The 26,830-nt window shown below is 36.8% G+C and overlaps 2 protein-coding genes across 2 annotated transcripts; one reads left to right on the top strand and one right to left on the bottom strand.

The window, feature by feature from the left end:
* Positions 1-2,731: 2,731 nt before the first annotated feature.
* On the top strand, positions 2,732-7,261 carry LOC121727104. The gene is made up of 6 exons (XM_042114784.1): positions 2,732-2,958; positions 3,279-3,464; positions 3,764-3,939; positions 5,565-5,782; positions 6,265-6,521; positions 7,153-7,261. Exons 1-6 carry the CDS (start codon positions 2,732-2,734, stop codon positions 7,259-7,261), a joined length of 1,173 nt encoding a protein of 390 aa, XP_041970718.1.
* Positions 7,262-8,636: 1,375 nt separating this feature from the next.
* LOC121727103 (homeobox protein ceh-19-like) lies at positions 8,637-22,263 on the bottom strand. Its single transcript, XM_042114783.1, has 3 exons — positions 21,755-22,263; positions 16,247-16,357; positions 8,637-9,028 (listed from the first exon to the last, which is right to left on the bottom strand). Exons 1-3 carry the CDS (start codon positions 22,185-22,187, stop codon positions 8,667-8,669), a joined length of 906 nt encoding a protein of 301 aa, XP_041970717.1. The 5' UTR covers positions 22,188-22,263; the 3' UTR covers positions 8,637-8,666.
* Between the last annotated feature and the right edge of the window lie 4,567 nt (positions 22,264-26,830).

The following is a 26,830-nucleotide window of genomic DNA, read 5'->3' as shown; positions in this document are numbered from 1 at the left end:
TCCCTTCCCTACCCTCCCCTATTACCCTATTCCCTCTTAAAAGGCCGGCAACGCACTTGCAGCTCTTCTGGTGCTGCGAGTGTCCATGGCGACGGATGTTGCTTTCCCGTTTGCGTTTGGCCCGTTTGCTCGTTTGTAACGGGATATTATTAAATGCATCTCAGAATAATTTTTCAGCACACTACCTTAACTCCGCTAATTAACTGAATGCATACCAGAAAAACTAATGCTGATCAAAAAAAACAATTGAATAACTGAAAATGACCTTCAAAAAAACTTAAACATCTACAAAACGAGACGACCTCACACCGAATTCACACCAAAAATATGGTTCATACATCGGATATATTATTTGTTTTAACTAAAATTTAAATTGTTTATCAAAAATACTAACTTGCACTCTAAATTGGACAATCTTACAACGGAATTTCTAAAAACGATATCGAAAGGTGCACCACAATAAAATCAATTTCTATTATCAAAACAAGTCTACAAATTGACAACTAAAATATTTTTAACCTAACTTTATTTTCTTTTTGTTTCTCTGTTTTACTGAAAAACATGTTGGTGCCTCCTCATCTAACGCCGCACTCATTCCTTTGCGCTCGCTCTTTACTCTTTAGCGACCACAGATATATCTTGATCTATTTCTGTGTTAGCGACAAAGATTTTTGATAATTATGATGAGATATGGTGAAAGATTTTATCATTCCAAAACTATATAATTCAAGGTTTCCTGATAAAAATTTAAAATTAGGAAAAAATATCAAAATTCACTACTGTATTGTAATTGTATGGGTTAATAAATTTATTAATAATTCTTAAATAATTAATAGCAATGTTGGCCCAATACGACATGATCGGGTTAGGTTAGATGCCTTAGCCATCGTGGTTATTTTTTGTGAATCACCCAGAAGCAGGAGCCCCGCGTAGCGGGCCTCCGTCGACTCATAATTGAAGCCACTTGTTTTTTTCTTTTTTTTCTTTAGTAGCTTGTCAACCCCTAGAGTGCAATTCCTAAGCCGGAGGCTTAATTATTTTGTAATATATCGGTAAGGAACCCTTTGTGCGCGAATCCGACTCGCTCTTTGCCGATTGTTTATTATTATTGTTTATAAACTGAGTTACCATTCACTATGCCAAAGTTTAGTCCATGTTAAATTAGCACTTGATGATTTTTATGTGTTCTTAATTATATGAACATAACAGATTGAATTGGGTTTTATTTAGAATAAATGATGTTCGTAAAAGTAATTTACGTGATGGTTTTCCTTTAAAAAGTTGTAGTATGTTTGTTGAACTAAGGAATTGTTAGATATACTATTTTAATAATAGTTATTCGTTCAGTAAAACAGTTTCGCAAATTATTTTAAATAGTATGCTGAATTCGCATTATTTAGGGTGCATAATTAGTGTGCAAGTCAGTATTTTTGGTGAAACTTTCTAATATTTTGATCGAGAAAAGGGAATATACAGATATTGATTTAAATACATGCCGTTTGTAACTACCTATTTATAAAGGTAGGTAAGTACCTATCTAACAGATCAAGTACCTAAACTCAATCTTTATCACTTATATTAGTACACTAGCTGTTGCCCGCGACTTCATCCGCGTTAACATAGTATAATAACAAAGATGGATAGTTTTCTCCTTTTTGTTTTTGTGGTTCCTTATACAAAGGGTAAAAACGGACCCTATTTAAGCAAACTTCAAACGCAAACGTCAATAAACTTTCATGTTTCTAACTCAAGAAATGACGGACTTTCATTGAATCTTTCTACCCCAATTTCACCCCCTTGGGGGTAGAATTACCAGAAACACTTAAATACGTATCCATTCATTTTTAATCAGTAGCACAAAAATAAAGTTTCATGTTTCTAACTCAAGAAATGACGGACTTTCATTCAAACTTTCAACTCCAATTTCACCCCCTTGGGGGTAGAATTTCTAAAAACGCTTAAATACCTATCCATTCATTTTTAATCAGCAGTCCAAAAATAAACTTTCATGTTTCTAACTTAAGAAATGACGGACTTTCATTTAAACTTTCAACCCCTATTTCACCCCCTTGGGGGTAGAATTTTCAGAAACGCTTAAACATGTATCCAATCATTTTTAATCACTAACCCAAACATAAAATTTCATGTTTCTAACTCAAGAAATAACGGAGTTTCATTCAAACTTTCAACCCCAATTTCACCCCCTTCGGGGTAGAATTTCCAAAAACGCTTAAATACGTATCCATTCATTTTTAATCAGTAACCCAAAAATAAAGTTTCATGTTTCTAACTCAAGAAATGACGGACTTTTATTAAAACTTTCAACCCTTATTTCACCCCCTAGAGGGTAAAATTTTCAAAATTCCTTCCTTAGTGGATGTCTACTTAATAAAACAACCCTACTCACCAAATTTCGTGGCTGTAACTTTTACAGTTTTTGCTTAGCGATGATGAATCAGTCAGTCAGTCAGTCAGGACATGTAATTTTATAAGTATAGATATAAGAAATAGTGCACCTACTTACTTAGATTAACGTTAAGCCATCGACTTGCATGTCTTCGTATAAACAGTTACAAAAACGTTATAGAGATTTGACGATACAATCTTAACGCTAGGAAATTTTCTGCTCTATAACTCGAGTAATGTTCTATACAGCTTACGAACAATGTGTTGGGAAAATGAGATGCATTTCATTCATTCCTACCGACTAGAATAAACTAACAAGTTCACCATGTTAAAAAGAATTATTGTCAAAATATGTTTCTTTATTCTCTGCGTTTCTTGCTTAGAAGATTTGAATGTTAATGATATTTTGAGATCAGATTTGATGCCGACCGTGTTCATTTCCGAGGAGAATGTTGAAAGTCGTGAAGGTGATATGGATTTGCTGAGTGAAAATCGCTTAGAACCTGTAAACGGTTCTATAGACGCAGCACTTACCACGTTGGATTATCACAGGTGGGAATTTGTTTCATTACCTTAATTTATGTACCTAATTAATGATAGTGTAATAGCTGATGATTCCTAGTGAGATTGAAGATGACTGAAATAAATAATTTAAGTACTTAAATCTTCCCTTTTTGAACGAAAAAGCTTAACCATGTAACTTATAAAACATGTTATATTGATAAAATTTTATTTTCTACTGCTTTTCTTACTTTATTAAATATAAAGTGCAGGTTACCTAATTTATTGAATTGATAGGATATAGCAACTACGATGCATTTCACATAAAACATTAGCTGATAAGGTAGTTTTACTGTTTAATTAATTTGCAGGAAAATGATGAACGAGTACCAATGCAGGAACTACGTGGCTCAACAGATCTTGGACGAGGTGGGCGTGGCCACGATGACCCGCAGAGTTGGTGAAGCCTACAATGGCCTAAGTCGTCGGATACAAAATGTTCCCACTACCTTCATGTACGATGCCGGATCGGCGAATTATCAGGACTGGTTGACAAAGTAGGTTTTACTGTTTTACAACTTATCTGACAGATAGAGTATGGAGTATCTGTCAGATAAGTTGTGGATAGGCGATAGCCTATCCGACAATAATAATTATACAGTGGTGAAATAGCCCCTTAATCTAATGTATAATATTGAAAACTTATTTAGAACCCGTAGAATGTAGCCCTTCAAAATGGATGGCTCTTATAAGGTTCCACAGTTTCTCATAAAATCGGTATTTTGTTCCTGTGACTGGACCATAGAAACTTGAAACTACGATTTAATAGTTATCGGTTATCTCCATTATGTTACAGAGTAACAGCGCTCAACGACATTTACCAGCATTACAACATGAGTATCGAGACCCACAACACCACGGTGTCCCCGCCTATCAAGAAGGAAGCTCAGCCCAGAGACAGGTACGAGGTGGTAGAGGGAGGCGAGGTGTATGGTGACCACGATGTCTCCGCGTATGAAATGTCTAAACATGGCAAGTATCAAATGTTATCCATGTGCCCTAAGGGCTAAGAGCCAGTTCACACGGCGCGTTACGTAATCGCAGCTTTATTACGAAGCAGTAAGCAGTCTTAACGTCAACACCCCCTCCCGCTTCGTCTCGGGGGCTGCTGTCCGTCATCATGTGTGCGTTGCGACGACGCAGCGCGCCGTGTGAACACCTTGGTTATTTGTATGTAAAACAACGCAACGGCAGCGCTGCGTCGACGCAACGCTGACGCAACGCGCTGTGTGGACTGGCTCTAAGGCCTAAACAAAAATGTATACCTTTTTTTGGCGGCCGGGGTATGTGGGACTCTCCGAGGATCACACCTACAAAAAGTAGGTGTGATCCTCGGAGATTTAGTGTTTTAGTGTTAGTGTTTAGTATAATTGTATGTATGTTAGTCTATAAGGTATTTATAATATGGGCCAAGATGCCTGAGTTAAATAAATAAATAAAAAAAAACCCAAAATTCCCCGCTTAGTTTTAGTTCCGAGCACGGCCAACACACCGTAACTCTACCAACGGTTTTCCGCGTCTCGCAGACTCATTACACTGTGAATGCCTAAATAAAAATGTATACCTAGTACCTAGATACTGGCTATACCTACCAACCTTAATCCTTATACATGAAGAACTTTTCAATCTGACAATGTACCATGGAGACCATATTATGGAGACAATTGATTCCTAGGTAGTTGACAGACCGCAATGCGATGTCATTTGGTCAGATCATGTCAATTCAATGTACTGCATAGAGTTAATATTACCTATCGGTAATATTAACTTTATGATGTACTGTCGTTTGCTGTAATGCGACTAAACTACGTAGGTCCCCCATCTGCCTAGGAATTAACTTCTGTGACAGTACCTATAATGTTCAAAAGCCATAGAGGTCGTCAACCGTACTTAAATCTACTTTTACAATAGGATTTACAAGATTTTCAATGTTCGTTTCGTCTTATCTTGAGCCTTTATTATATGCCTGTGGTACTTAAATCCATCAATTTGCTATTCAAGCGAATTCTAGAATCTGTTCTAAGAATCAACTCTGAACGTCCATACTAATAGGTATTATAAATTCGAAAAGTCTGTCTGCCTGTCTGTCTGTTACCTCTTTACGCCCAAACCGCTGAAACGATTTTGCTAAATTTGGTATGGAGATACTTTGGGTCACGGGAATGGACACAGGATACTTTTTATCCCGGAAAAATGTACGGTGTACGGCGCGATAAATGAATTTTGGCGCAAAGGAGATGCGGGCGTCATCTAGTTAGAGCAGAGGTTGCCAAACTTATTTTGTCTACCGCCCACTTTGAGAAAAAAATATATTTTAGCGCTCCCATTGTCTCTTCAAAATGCATCCTGATGAAAAAAATCACCCCCCAAGCCTCCACACAACGCTCCCATTTTTTTCCGGGTCCCTTCAGACCTACAGCGCCCACAAGAGGGCGTTGTCGCCCACTTTTTGAAAAGCTGAGTTAGTGCTTGTTTTATTTAAAATGAGGCGCCCCACCACTTTACTAGTAGTTGATATAAATGACAAATTCTGTACTGTGAATACGAGGGAGGAGTGCGTCATTAAGTTAAACAAGCCCTACCAATTATCTTCCAAGGTGGAGGCTACGAATACTCGATGCCGCCGCCACAGCAGCTGTACCACCATGAGGTGCACCATCCGGTCCACGAGGTTCACCACGACCACCACGAAGACCACCACGAGGAAGAGTCCCACGGTCTGGGGCTGGGAGACCTGTTTGAGATCTCGCTCACCGGTATCGCATTCCTGTCCTTCGGCATGTTCATACTGCAAGTCCTCATGTGTATCACCATGGTGAGTTATTCTTTAACAAATTGTATTTAAATATGACACGATATCCATAGATAGGTATAGATAGATAGATAGATGACACGCAGAAATTAACTAGACATCTTCGAAGAACTCTACAGAAGCAGATGACAAGTTAAATGTTGTGTGTTGTTAACGATATCTGCAGTCTGCACTGTGACCTTGAAATAATATATTATTTATACTAATTAGGTGGAATAATATATCTATGGTAATTAGGTTGACTTGTTCTTACGAATTATGTGTTTCTGTTGAGTGCTGCACATATCATTAATGTAATTCTGTGGTACACTTCTTTACTGAAATCTGGTACACAGTACACACACGAATAGGTTCTTTTTGCTAATATTATGACCCCACCCCGAAATCCCCATTGCAACGCACTAATAAATTGTACTATATACCTACTATTTATTAACAATTAACTCTCCCTTAAGGTCCTATAACATTTTAAATTTATTTCACAGAACCAGCAGCCTCCGCAAGTGATGCAAATGGTAGACCACGGCGATACAGTAAACGTGGACGATGTGTCTAGGTTCAAGCGAGAAATCCCTCCAATGGTACCCAAGGGGTCTCTGAAAGGCCTAAATGATGTGGCCAGATACGCCCTGATGGCGATAAAACCCCAGTCCAAATTATGTCTTTACAGAAGCCTCTGCTTGGGCAACAAGCACGCGAGAGAATCGGACGACAAGACCAAGTATTGGTTACCGCTTTGGCAGTGAGTATTCTTAGGGCTCCGGGCTCCCACACAAAACTGCGAATTCGCATCACATCGCAATGTTTTTTTTTATGAAATTAGGGGGCAAACGAGCAAACGGGTCACCTGATGGAAAGCAACTTCCGTCGCCCATGGACACTCGCAACATCAGAAGAGCTGCAGGTGCGCTGCCGGCCTTTTAAGATCTCATTTTAGTGTGAGTTTTGTTGCAGATTTTTGCGATGCGATGCGAATGCGCAGTTTTGTGTGGGAGCCCTTATACAGGTAGAATTTGTTTACGTTGATTTGTTACGTTGAGTTGTTACATGTCCTTGTCCAATGTCCATCATTCATACTAATATTTGTTAGGTGACTTATTGGGCAGACAAACAGACTGTCGCATTTATTTGTCTATCTAATCCCTCCTTACGATTCGACCCCTGAACCGATTTAGTATAAAATTCGTATGGAAAACGAAGATACTTTGGATTCTTCGAAAAAAACAAAGATCAATTATCAAAGAATAATTATTAGGTATATGTGGTAAGATAGGTTATTTGCCTACTACTTTTCAGTCTTTAGGTCTAATAATACATAATAGGTTCAGTAAATTTCTTTTTGTTTAGGTACATAATAAACATATAACTTTCAGTGCGGGTGTAGCGTGGATTCGCGGGGGTGCTCTGGGCGCCCTGCGGGCTGCGGCATTGGGCCTGGGCGGGGCGGACTGTAATACGGTGTATCCAAAAAGTCGCTGTTAGCTAGAAAAAACCGGCCACTGTGCCGGACTTTAGCAAGAAGTATTTCTTCTAAAAAGGTACCCTTTAGCTTTATAAATAGGTCTTGCACACGAATAAAACATATTATATACTATTAGTAAATTAAGTAGTTTATTACTCCTTAACATTATTTACAATTTATAAGTTTAACATTATTTATTGCCAACCTACCAATGCCCTATTATTGTGAAAGAACAAAAATTAAATAAGAACGGAACGGACGGACGGAAATATTTTAATATCATAACTAAACCAGGATTACAAAATGTAATATGTAGAGCTGTAACTAATAACTTCAATAAACTTGCATTTGACGTTTATTACATTAGAATAAAACTAATTTTCTCTGTGAACCAAAAAAATGGCTATTGAATAGATAAACTACAGACAATTTCAGCTCAGAAACGAGGCATCAACATAATTTTATTGATAATGTAAGAAACAATCACAGCAATCACGACTCCTTGAAACTTAATTAACAATAATGTAACTAAGTTAATATTATAGCTTCTAAGTATAATTTACAAAGCCAGCACTGTGTTTGTTTACAAGTGTGCTAATTACTAGATCACGAATTATCTACTTACCTAGGTATAGTATAATTATAGGGACACGATTCTAGCATTATATTCTTGTTAGCTAAATTAAACAATAATAATATATATGGAGTTAAATTAACGATATGATATTATTCCATTATGAATATTTATAAATTATTATTGAAGAAATTATATAATGAAATCAGGTATTACCCAAATAATTATAAAACGTGCTTAAGTACTAAGGTTGGGTTGCACCAACTAACTTTAACTGTAACTTTAACTATAATTACAGTGCAAAATGTCAAATCTTTGGTTAAAGTCAAATATGGCGTCCGTATATCTGAAAATTTACTATGTTTTACAGTGTTATATTTTTCCTGTCGATTTTTACGGATAATTCAATTTGTTATACCCTCAATCCCGTTACCTGTAGCTTCAATAAAAAAAAAACGCAACAGACATCTGTGAATTTCTCCGGTTAAAGTTAAAGCTAAAGGACGCCATATTTAACTATAACCATAACTTTAACTTTAACCACGCCTCTGGTGCAACCCAACCTAAGAAATCGTTTAAGATTTTCTATTGACTAGATTGTACTTTACCGAATGCAATATTCCTACCATATTGTCTAATGGCTATGAATAAAGTAAGGATGAATTAACTATGTTTCTAAATGGTCATTTACAGTTTTACTTACTTACCTAACTATTTACACAATTATTATAATGATAATTTTATGAACATTTCAACTTATATTGCATAATATTATGTTAGAGACATTTCTAATTTTATGGTTTTTCATCTCATACTTCCATAGAACATTTTACAATTTCTCTTCTCGGTTTTTACGGTGGAGAAGATGGTAATGTGACTGGCGTGAACACACACCCTAGAGGATACGCATAAGGAGTTAAAAGGGAGTAAGATTGGGGTGGTCCAAACAGCTGGCCCGGAAATAAACCCTGTCGTTGCGCTATCTTCAAACGCGACGTTAGTTGCTTTTTCCACTTTGTCCTTCTGTTCTGGAACCACGTCTTGATCTGTACTTCTGTGAGACCCAGTGCTTTGGATAGCTCCATCCTCTTTGACACGCTGAGGTACTTGTCCAGCTTGAACTCAGCTTCTAGCCGCTCAAGCTGTTTCGCGCTGTACGCCTGTCGGGGCTTCCTCTCGGGGCCGGCACGGCGTGGCCGTCTGTTTTTGTCATCTGTTGACAAAAAAAATGTATTTTTTTTCTGAAAGGATTCGAATCAAATGCTTTCAATGAATCGAAACCGGTAGAATGTCGTTACTACTGGTGCCTACCACCGATCAAAGTTTTCTAGTTTAGGTTAAGTCATAATATATTATGAGTCAATTGACTAGTAATTATTATTGTAAGGGGCCGGCAAAAGCTAGATGAAATTTAATGTGAAACTTTAATTCGGTGATACTTTTTAAAGTTCAATCACATTTAAATAAAAAAAAAAAAAAAAAAAAAATTGTTTTATTTCTGAATAAATTTGAATCAAATATTTTCAGAATGTTGAACTACATGTTGCCTACCACCGGTTCGGGAACTAACCCGGCGAGAAGAACCGGCGTAAGAAACTCGCACGGGGCCACTTTTTAGTAAAAAAGTGGAAAATTTGTCTTTTAAAAAAATAAAATTTACAATGTAAATAACTTAATCTATACAATATGAATACACAATTGTAGTCACATATAATAAATGTAGAAGCAGCCTTGCAAGCAGCCATCCTACTCCCAAGATGTGCTATCGTTTAGGAAATCTTTGACCGTATAGTAGGCTTTGGCACACAAACGTTCTTTAATTACTTTTTTAAATTTATTAATTGATAGATTTTGAACGTTTTCCGGGATTTTATTGTAAAGGCGTATACATTGACCTTTAAAAGATTTACTTATTTTGCTAAGTCTGATCACTGGTATTTCCAGCTTGTGCCTATTTCTAGTGTTTCTACCGTGACTATCACTTTTAGTTTTAAATTTAGTTAAATTCTTTCTAACATACAATACATTATCCAAAATGTATTGAGAAGCAACAGTTAGAATACCAATTTCTTTAAACTTTTCTCTCAGAGATTCAAAAGCTGACATTTTATAAATTGAGCGTATAGCTCGCTTCTGCAGCACAAAAATTGTATTGATGTCGGCAGCGTTTCCCCATAAAAGGATACCATAAGACATTCTACTGTGAAAATAACTAAAATAAACTAGTCTTGCCGTGTCTTCATCAGAAATTTCCCTAATTTTTCTGACTGCATATGCTGCAGAACTGAGCTTACCTGCAAGATTAGCAATATGAGGACCCCACTGTAATTTACTATCTAATGTAATGCCTAAGAATACAGTGGAGTCCACCAAATTCATTTTCTCATCATTTAATAGTAAATTGGTTTGAACTTGCCTAACATTTGGTTTAGAATTAATTTCTTGTATGATTTTTAATGTTTATGCGTCTATTTTCAATATCTACTCTTATAATTCAGTAGGTTATATACTTTTTTTATATCTGTAGGTCTGTATAATCTACCTAACGATAATACGAGTATCTCTAGGAATTCTTTGTTTTCATTAGTCGTAGAAAACGTCATGATTTCCAAAAGATGTGTTACCTATGTCATTTTAACAAGTCGATTTCCAATCATAAAACACGATTTGTATTAGCATAGAAAATGAATTCCAAATACTAAAAAGTGTTAAAATATGATAAATAGATAGTTAAATCTGTAATTAGCTCCACAAAGTAGCTCTCACCGCGACGAGATTGTGTGTTTTGAGCACTAATCGGAATTGTAGCGGGCCGTCGTTAAGTGGCTATAAACACAGTCAGCGTGTTTGCGCTGCGCCTGCGCACCTCACCTCAAGTCTCGACGCGTTAGGGTTGTCGCACTTATCCATAAATGCGATATTATGTATATGCGAAACTCGAAAGTGTGTCTGTCTGTTACCTCTTCACGCCCAAACAGCTGAATTAAATTTGCTGAGGTATGGCTTTGAGTACCGAGAAAGGACATAGGATACTTTTTGTCCCAAAAAAATTACGGTTTCCACGCAAATAATAAATTTTGGCGCAACGGAGTTGTGGGCGTCATTTAGTTAAAATAGTATATATAACTATATTATGGTAAATCTTAGAGTGGGTACACATTAGGCGTTTTGAAGCGCGCGCTAGGCGCGCGCTTTGCTCACGCGCGTTTTGAGAACCCCGGATTCTATTGAAGCGTATACATGCACAATAGAATCCGGGGTTCTCAAAACGCGCGTTAGAAAAGCGCGTGCCTAACGCGCGCTTCAAAGCGCCCAATGTGTACCGGCTCTTATGCCTTTAAATCTTTAAACGAGTACTTACAAAAAGAACCACTCACATACGGTTTTACTCGATCGAGCAATCACGTAGATTAAAAACCACGGCTTGGGCTTTCGTCCACACATTCAGCATTACTCGATAGTTTTACTCCAAATCGAAAATTATCGTGTGGACCGCAAAATTCACACGCTTGAGTAAAGCTCAACGGCTCGCGTCGAGTAAGTTAAAAGGAAATTGGATTTATTTAATTCCATTTAGCCGGCGCGATTTGGAGTAAAACTATCGAGTAATACCGATAGTGAGTACTGGCTATTACAAGGATTTGTGTACACGTTTCATTTTTACAGCGCGAGGTTCTCTTGTATGTACACAGTTGGGTTACCTTGTGAATATGGTCGCTCTCTCGGTCAATCATTTTATGTCTTTTATAAAGTGGGTTAATATATTTTAATGAATTAGTTTTGTAATTTATTAAATATATTATGGACATAATATAAGTACACGGTAAAATGCCAAGTATACTACACAGTATACACCTTGTGATAGTGGTGCTAACTAGCCGCTAACCATTTACATAACCGATTTACGACCGCTCCGATTGTGGGTGCTTGTGGACAAACACGACCATGTCATATATGACTCATGTCGAAATATCTACGTTAGAGTATATAAACATATAAAAATATATTATTTATTAATTTGCTATGCGCCTAATCTGTCCTATTGCGGAAAACTTTAAATAATATCTATGTATATCTGAATATTTGCGGGAAGCATTTTATATAGCACTTATCCCATCCAGCTGAACATATCGTCTGTGTATTATATTATGTTTGATATCCCAAACAAATAAATTACCAAGAAAAACAAGTCTTACAAAAAATAAAAAATGTAAATAATATTTTGCGTTATTTTGCGTAGAGGTGCTACGCCCGTAGCCGCGTAGCAGTAGATATTATAATAATAATTGTTTTACTAATAAATTATTTTAATAACATTTTTAGTTTATTGTTAGAATATATATTTAAATGAACCCATTAATTAAATTATGGATATTGAATGGCCATCCAGATATTTTACTGACGTTAAAGTATTTAGTTCGTAACATCTGAATTAAAATTCCCTATAGGATGGTCCTAATACCGTTAAACTGTAATTGCAATGCTAAAGTGATAAATCCATGTTAGATTAAATATTGCCTGTATGCGTTGCCTATTAGCATAATTCATCAAGATTTCGTGGAGCATCTCTTCCCGATACGGGCCCTTTAGCCAAGACCTTTTCTTTATCGCTTCTTTATAGAATCGCCGATCAAAATGTACGGAATTGACATAAGCGTTCGATAAAATAAAGTCGACAGTCGACTCATGTTACGTCGATTCCATACATTTTGATCGGCGATTCTATTCGGGGATAAAGAAAAAGTTTCGGCTAGGGGCTCACTTCTAACACCGAAGCTAAGGCCGTGGGCAAATAGAGGCTTTGACAGTAATTATCGAGGCGGCAGCTGTTTACCGACACCTCCGTGTGACGTCCCAGTCGCGACCACCGCTCGCGACAATTCGACGAACGTTGGGGCTGGCGAGCTGTCGCACGAACCGCGTTTTGTCGTCCTATTAGCACCGTTGCGGGAATTACAGTTTTTTCTTCTTTTCTATTTGTATTTTTTGGGATTTTGGAGATTTATTAAGATCTGAAGGTTGACAATCGTAGCGAAGTAACCTCACGAAAATAGATCGACTTTATAAAACTATTGAGTTAATGGTAGTATTTCATTCAGAAACTAAACAAAGTTACATTTTGGAGAATTTCATTTGTTGGCTTAAATTTTTTTTCCAGCATTGTATATATACCTTTTATGTACTTACACATTTAATAAAAAAAAAACATTTTTTATAAATTCTATTAACGACTATTGTGTTGCCAATTTACAACTCCGAATAATCAACATAAAGCTCATTTTGAGTCAGCTTTATTTTATGTCATGTTCTCAATATTAACGATGTTTGCTCGTAAAAACTGGTCCGTTTACCGACGGAGTTAGCGGACCTCCGGCCGCTGTGGGATGTCACAAGTCACCAGCGCATGCGCACTTTATAGCCACCAAAATTCCATACGTGCCTCGTAAATGTTCTTCAAATAAGAGTCGAATTTGTCACCTTTTAAACTCATCTACTTAGGTTAGGTGACACTAAAGATAGTTCGTTGCTTTTCGAAGAAAGTATTTGTAGCTTTCAAGTCAAGTAGGTATATCCGAGTGCACGGTAGTGCACCCGCCGAGACGAGCCAAGCGAAGCGCAAGGGCACTACCTACCTTTTCTCGAAGTGTTTCGTTTTTTTGAACTCTCATAGAGTTGGTTTTCGATGTAAGTACCAGATATTTCATATTCTCAGGATATGATGTCAATAATAGACTTATTAAACATACAAAGTCTCAATTGGATACCTCTAATACTTTGGCCCCCCGTCCCCTAAAATGGGGGTGGTCCCCTAATATGAGACTTTGACCAATTTTATGAATTAGGACACAAGAGTTTACCCGGGACTGTAGACAGTCACTAAAAACCTTTAAATGAGTACTTACAAGAACCAACTTACAAAAAGAACTGAAATCCCACCAAAAACATTTCTTGTAAAATGTTGCCGAGACGACCACATAAGGTTTAGCTTGTGAAAAAGATATGAGATCTCATGTAAAGCCAAGCTTCTGAATCTACATGGCTTAACTCTACTGACCCTAACTTTTTAAGAGGGTATACGCTCTTTTCTTGAAGGTTTGCAGGTCGTATCGGTCCGGAAATACTGCTGGTGACAGCCCATTCCAGAGTTTTACAGTGCGCGGCAGAAAGTTACGCGAAAAACGCACTGTGGAAGACTGCCACTCATCAAGGTGATGAGGATGGTATGTTTTTCGCGTGGGACGATAGCGAAAAGTTGCAGGTGGTATGATTCCGAACAATTCCTCAGAGCACTCCCCGTGATACAACCGATAGAGGATGCAGAGTGAAGCAACATCTCGGCGTAATTCCAGGGGGTCCAAGCTGTTTGAAACACTATGGCAGTCAACAATTCGAGCAGCCCTTCGTTGGATACGATCCAGAGGAAGCAGTTGGTATTTTGGCGCTCCTGCCCAGAGATGAGAACAATATTCCATATGAGGCCGAACCAGCGCCTTGTAGAGTTGTAGGCGTTGGTCCGGACTGAAGTACTGTCTCGCTCTGTTAAGAACGCCAAGCTTCTTCGAGGCTAATTTGGCCTTACCCTCAAGATGATATCGGAACTGGACTTCGCTCGATATGTTGACGCCAAGTATCTCAATGCTAGGGGAGATGGTTAAAGATGTGCCCTCGAAACGAGGATAAACGACCATTGGTGACTTTTTAGTGGTGAACGCGCAGACTTGTGTCTTGGCGGGGTTGAATTGGACTAAGTTACGTCTACCCCATTCAGAGACCTTCTCCAATGAATTCTCCACCTTAGACACAAGTTCGTTTCGACTCTCAGTGACATTTTGCCGAGAAATATTAGGGGAGCCGGTATATGCAGCATCACCTGTACTATCATCCGCATAGCAATGAATGCCTTTGGTTTGTAACATGTCATTGATATGCAGTATCAATGACATGTTTATATATAATGATAGAGTAGGCGATAGCACACAGCCCTGAGGGACACCAGCATTAACAGACTGAGTTTCCGAGCATCTTATTTACTGGTATTTTAAATTTGTTTAAGTTAGTGTTAGTAGAGTTAAGCCGTGTAGATTCAGAAGCTTGGCTCTACATGAGAAAATTAATGTTTTTGGTGGGCTTTAATTCGATTTGAAATCGAAGTAAAAGTGGCTAAGATATTTATAGTAGAGCTATTAGAAGGCTAATTTTTCTTGGCTTTTAATGCTCCTTTAGTTTTATTTGTTGTTTTATACAGGTAACGTGCAATAATATTAAGACATTAAAATGGCCGCGCCTGCGGGATGCTTCACATTTTCTCAATTGTGCCCTGGCTAAGGATTAAGATTTAAGTCTAAAGATCAGAACAGCAACAGCAAAAGCAGCAGCTTTTCATTAAAATAACATTTATCCTAATACTAGATGACGCCAGCAACTCCGTGGCGCCAAAATTCATTTATCGAGCAGGAGCCGCACATTTTCCCGGGATAAAAAGTATCCTATGTCCTTTCCCGGGACTCAAAGTATCTCCATACGCAGCAAATCGGTTCAGCGGTTTGGGCGTGAAGAGATAGACAGATAAACTTTCGAATATATAATATTAGTATGGATTTATCCCCAAATCTACATGATGATATTAGTTCCGCTCATCTGTGAGGGTGTGAGCGTGCGGCGCGCGTGTGAACATTCGCACCGGGCCGCGGTCACGCGATGCCCGACACATGCTATCTGTGCTCGCTGACGGGCTACTAATTTATATCACTGCTCTTTACAGATGCTTCGTCTTTATAATTACCAATTGACAATTTGGAAGGTGTATTTTGTTCAACTTTTAGGTAACAAATTAGTTACTATAGGTACTCAACTGTTCTATCAAAACTGTTTCTTGAGAGTTGAGAGGCTTTTTCGAGTGTGGTCAAATATTGCCTTTAATTAATAATACACCATCTTCTTATCAAACTGATAATAAAAGAAATTAAGATAATAACTAAGATCATTATATACCGTTGAGAGCGTACCAGCCAAGGCCCAAGATTGGTATTAAGTAGAAGTGCGACGGCAGTTTATTAATATTTCATTTTTGTGTACAGTTTAGTTGCGTTTGTGACAACCTCAGTGACAACTGACAGGGTAGTGATTCTACTTCTACATTGGTCTCATATATTATGTACAGAACTCCCAAATATTCAGGCGCCTCTACGTCGCTGCAAAGCGCTGTTTTTCTTAAAGTTAGGTTTAAAACTGCGCTTGCAGCGACGTCTTCCGACGCTCGGGAAATACGACCGTTGCCGAAAAATTACGAAAATTTCTATGCGCATTATCACTTTGGGAGCACTGCATATATCATACAGTCGGCATGGCGCGGCCATGCCGACTGTATGATGTAAAGTAAAAACTGTAAAAGTGTGCCGTCTGCAATCTCCCATAAGCTAGCAATATTTACCGTAGTATGTGGAGGAAGGTTGGTGTGTGGCGAGCCAGTGCGCGTACGCGTGTCCCGCCATGATCTCCGCGCCGCTCAGTGACAGTTCTGGACACGCCGACGTCGACGATACTGACGGACAAAAACATTATTTTTACGTAACACAATGTATTCTATTAAGTAAGAACTGGAACACAAAACAGGGTTGCAACATCGCACCGCCAATTGGTTTTTGCTGACGATTTTGCGATGCGGGACAGCAAAGCAGTCGTTTCGATCAGTTCTAAAACTTTGATTAATTTGGTGACCTATCTATTATTTCATACTTCGTGACGGATTTGAAGACGTAAGTGAATGAAGTGGATAACTGACATTTTATAACAGAAAAGTAAATTTTATTATTCATATATTTTTTCCCCTTAAAAATCTTGTAACTTATTTACTTTATCATCTGGCTAATTATATCTGGCTATGCATTCCACATTGTTTTGATTTCCAAATATTTTCCCGGTTCTAAGGCCTCCATTTACTTCATCCAGTTATATTATTTATAGGGATACCAGATTAACTGTATTATGGGTACAAATAATAATTTAATAAATTATTTATACGTAAATACATAATGTATAGTTCCCTTTCTTTTTTTACACAACATTAGGCCCATTTTGAATAGCGTTAAACTTTAGTTACCTACCTATTTGTTCAACAATGTTTGCGTGGACTAGCTAAAATAAGTTTGAAAATATTTTGCAATAACATTTTAATTTTTGACGTATTTACCACATTTTAGAAAAGTTATGACTTGAATACTAATCTGTGTAGATACGAATAGGATTTTTAAGTTAAAAAAAGAAACTTTACAAAATAGCTTTATAAATAGCTAAGGCAATAAAGCAAAATAACGTTTTTACGCTAAATAGTGACTCGAGCCATCGATTATTGCCAATACTCTTCTAATACTATTGAAACTCCATATTAGCACTTTTTTAAGTTGGTATCTTATACCTATTGTTAGTTTGTTGGTCTACCATAAACGGACAATCGCTAATCTACTCAGTTCGCAATATTTTATGTACCACTTATTATATTTATAGAACAGTACGGTACATATTAATTAAACTTGCAAGTTGCACTTACTCGTACGACTTATACTCAAAAAATGTATTTCTAATGTATTTGTATATTTCTAACAAGAACTTTGTTTTTCAAAACCTAATAAAACAGAGAATTTGAACAGAGAATTCAGAAATTTATTTATTTTATTTATTTATTTAGATCAGGCATCTTGGCCCATATTATATATACCTTATAGACTAACATACATAACATTCTTACTAAAACTAACACCAAGCACTAAACACGTATTGTCTGCGACGTGGGGCGCGACATGTTCGGAAGTCGTCCTCGAAACCTCCTGTAGACGACTCCAATCGGCCAGAACTCCTCCTTCTCGAAGGTCGGTGAGACCCGCCATTCCTAAATTATTTTATTTTAATAGGACTATTTTATTTTATAGCGACAACGAAAATACATTAATTTGTGAAAAATTCAACTATCTAGGCTATTGCGGTTCTCGAGAGCCTGGTGACATACAGACGACAGACAGACAGCAAAGTCTTAAGACTTTGTTAATACGGTAGAATAGTTTTAACGTGATCTGAAAAGAAAAAAACCCTTAAAAAAAGAAATGAAATCCCACCAAAACATTTAATGTAAAAGGAGCGTAGCAAAATATTGCATAGCTATGCAATACTTCTGTCGTAAAAAAAATTCAGATCACATTCAAGCCAAGCCTTCAACTTATTTTGTAATTGAAATCAACATTCAGTGAATGTATCAATAGTTTATTTTAAAATTATTATAGTGGCTTGGCAATGAGCACTAGAGAAATAATCAGCGACTAATTGGATTTATATGGGCACCATCGACCAGATGCGTCGTTACAATAAACTAAAAAAAAAAACACTTTACGCTTGCCGTCTGTGTAAGTATGAACTCCTCCAAATATACAGTTTTATTTGTTTCTTATGTGCTCATTGCCGAGCCACTGTAATAATTTTAAAATAAAGAAAACTATTGATATCTACATTTACTGAATGTTGATTTCAATTACAAAATAAGTTGAAGGCTTGGCTTGAATGTGATCTGAAAACTTTTTACGACAGAAGTATTGCATAGCTATGCAATATTTTGCTTGGCTCCTTTTACATTTAATGTTTTGGTGGGATTGATTCTTTCATGAAACTTTTGAAAATAAACCAGCCCAATCACGTTCCAGACCACATGGCGCACAACACAGTGACACTTATTGCATGCAAAGGATTTTCAATAACTGCTTTAAGATTTTCAGAAGCCCAAATGCGGCAATTTTGCTTGTTGACAAAAAAATTGGCTTCGTCTGAACCCAGCAGATTGTTTATAAATAAACTAAGCGGCGGCGGCGATTTTAATGACCGGTTTCGGCTTCAATTCCTGCACCAGTTGATTCTTATAGCTTCGAAGCTAAATCCTTTCGCTAAATTCATCATATTGTGCTTTTAGATAACCCCAATTGTTGAGAACGATGTGCAATTAGCTGATTTGGAGCTTCAACAGTCAACACTGGCTCACGACGGCGATGTTTTCTGTTAAACGTCCGGTCCCGGCCGAGTACGTGCTGGTGTTGACACATGACACAACCAAGCCTGATAACTAAAATTTCGAGACCAAATGGGCAGTGTCCAAAAAAATCACATGTACTTTTTATATTTTTTTTCGTTAAAATAGGGTATTTTAAGAATATAAATTAAATAATTTTGAAATTCATTGGCTAGTTTTTTCTCAATAAATTTTTAAAGTTTCGCTCTGACGTCACCATCGGCGGCCAATAATTGACCTCTGCAGTATGTTTTTTCCTTTCAATCTTATTTATAATGGCTGGTTCGTCAAATGCAAGTTCTTATTAAACATCCTTTAACCATCATAGAAGCAATTTACAAAATATTAATTTTGACATACCACAAGGGAGTATTAAGAATGTAGGGCCTAAGGGCCCTACATTCTTCATTTTATATATGAACGACATATTTAATATAAAACTCCACAAAACCGATATTATTTGTTACGCTGATGACACAGTAATTATTTTTTATGGAAATAATTGGGCTGAGGCAGTAAGCACGGCGGAAAATTCACTTAGGAAAATCGCTAGGTGGCTCCAAGATAACCTACTTACTCTGAGTATCCCCAAGTCTAGAATTCTATTCGCTTCGCTTTTCTTAAATCCCCAAATTATGATGTACTACGTAAAAAAAGAATTTGGAAGCTACCTCTACCACAAACTAACTTTAGTTTTTCAAGACGACTTAGTCCATATTTACACCCATTTATATGCGTTATTACCCATTAAAATGCGTCCTAGAAGATAGTTCATTAATAGAAGTAAAGAGAAAAGTTAAAAACTGGCTCAAAACTCTAGATTATCAAGAAAAAGAACAATTGCTACGAGAGATATATAGATAGACAACACACACACACACACACCACACACACACACACACACACACACACACACACACACACACACACACACACACACACACACACACACACACACACACACACACACACACACACACACACACACACACACACACACACACACACACACACACACTAACACACACACACACACACACACACACACACACACACACACAGCGCGCACTTAAAATTTAAAATCTTTAATGAGTAGCCAGAGGCTCTTTTATTTGTTTTTCAAATATTATACCTGTTTTTTTAATTTAAATCTTAACTAAACTATATGTCTAAAAGAAGGAAAATATATTGGTGATCTGCAGGACAGGCTCAGCCTAGTTCAGGCGCCAAAGTTATACAATATGTGTAAAGTCTGTTATTTATTGTCTTTTTAAGTTCATAATTATACAACTGTATTGTACTTCACATTGTAACAGATGCTAAAAGTTTTAAATAAAGATTATTATTATTATGTGAAAGCTGATACGAGAAGCCTACCAAAAGTTCGAAAGGTAATGTTGGTCGAATTTATTGCTAATTTAACGCCATTGAAGGTCAAACAAAGGTTAAACATATTTGTTCAAAAATATAAGTAACTAATGGGTATTTTTTTCGTTTATATACAGAAAAACGATCACTGACCTTATTCCTCGAAATGTTTTTGTAATGAGCAAAATTAAAAAAAATGGTCAATCCCCATTCGTAATAGCGGTCTCAGACGGACAATTCATAACAGGATGCTAATTTTCACATTAGATTTGAAATATTTTAATGCAATTTTTGAGCAAAATTGAATTCATAATACTAATTGCTAAAGGACCTACCACGAATGTTGCCGATAATTAAATGTCTAAATTAGTAATTACTATTGCGTTCTTGGTGTAGCTCCAATTAAAAAAAAATTTCAATTGGGGCTACAGCCTACACCACACTCATTACCACCAAATTCATCTGTAATATTTAAAAGGACTACAAGCCAAATAGGAATAAGAAAAAATATTTCCCATTCCTATTTGTCTAAAAAAGGTGATAATAAACAAATTTTATGACTTTGACTTCTAGAAGGATCTAGATTAACATACATCTTTGGATTTGATAATACCCGCAAACCGGAATTTTACCAAGACAGTTTTTCAGCATATCCTACGGGCGCAAAAAATGAATATTTTTTGCGCCTGTAAAAGCTATCAGGTATGTCCTTTTTCAGGACTCAAGTTCTCTTGGATATAAAATTTTATGAAAATCTATTAACCGGTTCATATGTGAAGATGTAGCAGACAGACATAAACGTCACATAATATAATAGTATGCATATTATATTATTATGGATTTTGGTTTAACTATAAAGCGGGCATGTAGGTAGGCATCTAGAGTAAGAGGTTTCTGGTTTTTTTTAAAACCTCTTGTATAGGTACCGATAGACTAGTTGGCAGAGATAAGACCTAGCTATATTTCTTATAGCTAGGTATTACCCCAGCAAACCGCGCACTTTTGATTTACTTAAGTAAATCGACTTTATATTTTTATAAGTCTAGCGATAGTTGCATCAGACTTCCTGCCGCAAGTGGGCCTTTAACTTAATATAGCAAAGTTAATTTTAGTTAATATTTATTTCGAATTAAGTATATCATATTATTATAAAATTAAATAATATCATGATTCAAATTATTGTTTTGAATTTCAAACAAACCACAAGTCACAAGTAAACCATTTTGTAGTTTGACTGAATACGAAACGGACTGGATGTAGCAAAGATTGTAAATAGCTACATTTATGCTTTCATAAAATCGGGTACTAAAAACGAGCCCTATAAACTGGAAAAAAGATTTTTTCAAAATTCTACCAGCGCGGCCAGCGTGTTAAAATTCAGGGTATCAAAGTTTGCAGTTTGGTTCGTATGCCAGGAATACAATTTCAATTGAAGTTGCGTAATAAGAGCTAGTTAGGTACACATTTAACTAGAAACTAAAAAGTATTTATAATTTTTTTCCCTGTTTTGTTTATTCTACTCACCGTTGTGCTCGTCACCATTATCCTCTGAACTCTCCGCTTCCTCGTTGTCTTCACTAATACTACTTTTACTAACGTGGTTACCTAAAATACTGTCTATTAGGAATGTTTTCGATTTCCCGTTTGTGAATTTGTTGTAATTATTTAACTTATCACTACCACTGCTACTCTGTGCTATAAGAATTTTGTTTCCACAAAAACTGGCGTTGTGGAGATTTAAAAAGCCTTCCACGTTGCTCGTCAACCCAACTTTGTCTCGATCGTCCTTCGCACTAGCTTCTTCGGTATTTTCACACATTATATCCACAGTTTCGTCCTCACTATCACAATTAGTAAATAGAGTTTTTATTGGCATTTTTGACTTTTTGAAGGCGGCTAATTGTTTATTTATCAAGTCGTTTTCACTCGTACTCGACGATATGTCTCCGATGTTCATTTTCACTTATTTTTGCAAGATTATTTAACTATACTGGAGTGATTTATCCTAAATTAGGTGCAACAAAATGCGAGACATCGTGATTCGTGTTAGAATGACACCGGTTAACTAAGTGTAAGGTTGTACTGTTAATTGGTTCCGAAAACAGGTGGTGCTGAGATGAGCGCGGTGGAAGCTGTAGGTATCGCGGCGAGATGCTCGCACGCTACTGGTCGTCAGCTCGAAGGTGGGGGTCCCGCCATCTTAGGGGGAGGAGCCAGCACCATCTGCGAAAATTCACACCTTTCTTTTATTCGGAAACGAGTTATATTAGACCATTTTGCCGCACAAAAGATTCTTAAAAGCTTATGATGAGTGTTGAATAGAAAAGCGGAGCGATATTGCTTATCATCAATTCTTGTGAAAAATAATCTTTTGGTTAGAAAATATTTGTTTATAGATAACATTAATTGTAATAATTATTATGTTTAATAATATTAGATATTTCATATTGGCACTAAATATTGCTCTTAGCAACTTAGTTCGCACAACAATTTTCATATCATATTACTGTGTGGCAGCTGTACATTTTGCCTGAATCAAAACTTCTAGTTCTAAAGAGATACATTAAAAAAGGTAGGTGCTTTACATTCGTTTTTTTTATGAAATAAGGGGGCAAACGAGCAAACGGGTCACCTGATGAAAAGCAACTTCCGTCGCCCATGGACACTCACAGCATCAGAAGAGCTGCAGGTGCGGTGCCGGCCTTTTAAGTGGGAATAAGGTAATAGGGGAGGGTAGGGATGGGAAGGGAAACTAATAGGGGAGGGTAGGGATGGGAAGGGAAACTAATAGGGTAGGGTAGGGAAGGGAATAGAGTCACTCACTCGGCGAAACACAGCACAAGCACTGTTTCGCGCCGGTTTTCTGTGAGAACGTGGTATTTCTCCGGTCGAGCCGGCCCATTCGTGCCGAAGCATGGCTCTCCCACGTATGTTTAGAGCACCTACCTACCTTTAGATTAATAATTCTTATAAAATTGTAAAATAAATATAATATAAGGTAGCCCGTAGCTATGCTCATTCTCAATTAAATATCTTAAGCATATTATAGTATATATACTTAGTACTTACCTATTTTGTATTTCAGCTGGAGTAGATTTTTATTATAACTTTTCTGTAATTATTTTTAAATATTCAACACAAAATGTTTCAAATGTTGATCTAATGCCCAAATTAAGTCTTAAGATATTACTTAGGTACCATCGAGGAAGTTGATTCCTATGCAATTGACAGACCAACGTTATATTTTGGTCGAATATGTCAATTCAATGTTAATTGTGATCTGTCCAGCTGGGTTTGACGTAACGCGACCAAACTACTTAGGTCCCCGATTTGCATAGGAATCAACTTCTCTGATAGTACATTATCTTATCTTATATCTTTAAACGAGCAATTCTTGTATATAAATTATAAATATATAATTGGAATCTCGGAATCGGCCCCAACGATTTTCATGAAATTTAGTATATAGGGGGTTTCGGGGGCGATAAATCGATCTAGCTAGGAATCATTTTTAGAAAATGTCATTTTATTTGTGTTTTATCGAATACCGAGCAATGCTAGGTCAAACAGTTAGTTTTTCTTAATACGAGGAAAGAGAGCAACACTTGGGCCAGGCAAGCGGGCCTCGGCAAGCAGCTCGGTAAAGTGCAAGAAATATAATTTCACTCCCGTCCAACGACTATTTAATATAGCTCTATAAGACGCAGATTTGAAGTAGGTGTAATAATACTGTTTCGATTTTCTTTTCGGTGGACAGAAAAGAAAACGAATGAAGTATGACTAAATTTTAGACTGCCAAAGTACCTACTTTAAATAAGTTTTATTTGGCACTACGTAGAAATGTAGCATCGCTTTGTCCCTTTGTCGGTTATATCGCGGAGTGTGCTCCGAGGAATTATTCAAACATCTGCTTTAATTTTTCCTACCATTCCACATGAAAATAAATGATCATCTTCCCATCACCTTGATAAGTGTCTTTCATAGTCAATTTGGCCCGAATTTTACATCTAAACAGAATAAAACTTACGAATAAACTGTCGCCGAGCTTATTTCGCCCTGAAATGTTTTAAAAAAGAGCGCTTTCTCTTTTACATGGGCCGACCTTCATACTTCGTGTTAAATTATTGTGAAATTAATATTTATTTATTTAATATTTATCTAGAAATATGTAGATCAGAAACAGAACAGAAAAGAAAACAACAAATTTTTGGACGCAATTTTTATGTTCGTTCCACGCATTAATTACTATTGAAGTTAAAATAAATGGTTTGGAAAACCCCCCCACGAGTATTTGGAATCATAATTATTAATTAATCGTAATAATTGCGCAAAATATTAATCAGATTTTAAGTTCCATATTTTGCACTCATTAATGCTGTAGCGGTGCAGCTCTAATGTACCATCGAGGAAATTGATTCCTATACAGTTGACAGACCAACGTCATTTGGTCGGATCGTGTCAATTCAATGTTAATTATTGTGATTGCAGCTGGGTTTGACGTAACGCGACCAAACTAAGTAGGTCTGCCCCATCTGCCTAGGAATCAACTCTGATAGTACCTACGTTACTTTTATGAAGGAGCCAGGAGGGTTCTCACCTGTTTCAATAACTTACAAAACGAATGGTAGGGTCTGCTATCTATATTTCAGATGACGAACTAAGGTATAGTGGAAACCTCTAAACAGACCTGTGAATGAACCAACTTGGTTTTCTTGCTGAGCGCGTAGACGAGTCAGCTGTGTAGTTACCAATACTGCCGCTAGATGTCTCTGTAACGCTTAATTTTCATTAATGTAGAGCTGTTTTAAAATAAAGAAATAAAGTTAAAGACTGTATTTGAAACTCTACTTAATTTTTTAAGTAAAAAAAAATTTAAACGGCAATACATAACTTTGGTTTTTAATTCGATATTTCAAAATATAAATGTTAGCTCGATATGTTACGCGGCTCAAACCACGTAAAGAGGGGAACGGGAACATTTCCCGCAATAAAACTTAGCCTATCCTTTTCCAAGGTCAGACATGTCAAATTTCATCAAAATAGGTCCAGAATTAGATAAAGAGCATAACGGAAACAAATAAAGACATACATTTCCTCTATAGTCTGATATTGAAAATCGTAGTTATTTAAAATGAACACGCATTTTTAGCCTTTTGCTAGCGTAATGTTTTTGATCTAGGCCAGTTGATGATAGATTGACAAGTTTGGTCGAAGGACTGCGAAAAAAGTTGAAACGTGCTGGCACAGTATAAATGAAATACAGCAGAACATCTTCACACTAACGGTGGGTTGCACCAACTTACTTTAACTATAACTGTAACTTTAATTACAATGCAAAATGTCAAATCTTTGGTTAAAATCAATAGCGGATGCCATATTTAACGATAACCTTGAGCTCGATAAGGCTTTAAATGAACGTGGCGAAAAAAGGAACTAACGCTGTCATCATACAAAAACGCCATTTTGGACAGTTCTCCTTTACCAGCAGCGCCCCCGCCCACGTTCATTTAAAGCTTTGTCGGACCAGCTCTCATCTGTCAAATTCTGTGGTCAAAGTTAAGGTTAAAGTTAAAGTTAGCTTTAACTATAACCATAACTTTGACCATAACTGTAACTCTAACCACGCCTATGGCTCAACCCACCCTTAGCTGCTCAAATCGGGCACAAGTAAACATAAGCCAGCTTTTAGGGAGTAGGTAAAGCAATGCAGTATAAGTTATAACGTCTTGCTCGCTTGTAACATGTCTCTGTGCTACACGAATTCGATTTAATTACATTATATCGCGTCAATATTATTATGACTCATCGGACATAAAATTTGTTAAGACCACGGCTGAGCTCTACTACTGTTTAAGTTTGTATTGTGGTGGCAGCGGCTATGGGGTACGGACTACGGGCCAAGAGAATGGATCCTCTAATGATTACTTTATGTTAATACGAAACTTGTTTGGAATGTCTAACACGTACTTAGGACATCTTAGTAATATCGATAAAGGTAATAAAAAAATCGGCCAAGTGCGAGTCGGACTCGCGCACGAAGGGTTCCGTACCGGTATAGAGAAAAAATAGGCCAACAGTTGTATTTTGTATGGGAGCCCCCTTTCAATTTTAATATATATTTTAATTTTATTATTAATTATTAAAGTACACATGTAATTAAGGATTCTGTGAAAATTTCAACTGCCTGCCTGTTGTCATTATTGATATCGAGCAAAAAAGGCCAAATAATCATGTTTGTTGTATGTGAGCCCCCCTTAAATATTAATTTATTTTGTTTTCAGTATTTGTTGTTATAGCGGCAACAAATATACACAATTTGTGAAAATTACATAATTCTAGCTATAACGTTTCTTGAGATACAGCCTGGAGACAGAAAGACGGACAGACAACGAAGTCTTAGTAATAGGGTATGTAGATAGCGGACTTACATATTTTTCTCCAGTAATATCAAGTCAATGTTGATCGTGATCTGACGGTGGGACCTTGATATATCAATCAAATCACGTGAGTCCGTCATCTGTCTATGAATTAATTTCATTATCATAGTAGGTATAATATTATAATATCTGCTATACTGTATTGTTTTTAAGCTCATTAAAG

The sequence above is a fragment of the Aricia agestis genome, chromosome 5 (genome assembly GCF_905147365.1).
Source record: "Aricia agestis chromosome 5, ilAriAges1.1, whole genome shotgun sequence".
Classification (NCBI taxonomy): domain Eukaryota; kingdom Metazoa; phylum Arthropoda; class Insecta; order Lepidoptera; family Lycaenidae; genus Aricia; species Aricia agestis.
Note: the sequence above shows the minus strand (reverse complement) of the source record. Positions and strands in the feature narration are given on the sequence as shown.

Excerpts from the sequence above, each read along its gene's own strand:
- LOC121727103 (XM_042114783.1), bottom strand. The coding sequence starts at position 22,187 with ATGAACATCGGAGACATATCGTCGAGTACGAGTGAAAACGACTTGATA. Across the intron at positions 16,358-21,754 it reads TAATGGTGACGAGCACAACG|TATCGTCGACGTCGGCGTGT; the intron begins GTGAGTAGAATA and ends TTTGTCCGTCAG. Across the intron at positions 9,029-16,246 it reads ACCTTCCTCCACATACTACG|ATGACAAAAACAGACGGCCA; the intron begins GTAAATATTGCT and ends TTTTGTCAACAG.
- LOC121727104 (XM_042114784.1), top strand. The coding sequence starts at position 2,732 with ATGTTAAAAAGAATTATTGTCAAAATATGTTTCTTTATTCTCTGCGTT. Across the intron at positions 3,940-5,564 it reads GTATGAAATGTCTAAACATG|GTGGAGGCTACGAATACTCG; the intron begins GCAAGTATCAAA and ends TTATCTTCCAAG. Across the intron at positions 5,783-6,264 it reads TCCTCATGTGTATCACCATG|AACCAGCAGCCTCCGCAAGT; the intron begins GTGAGTTATTCT and ends TTTATTTCACAG.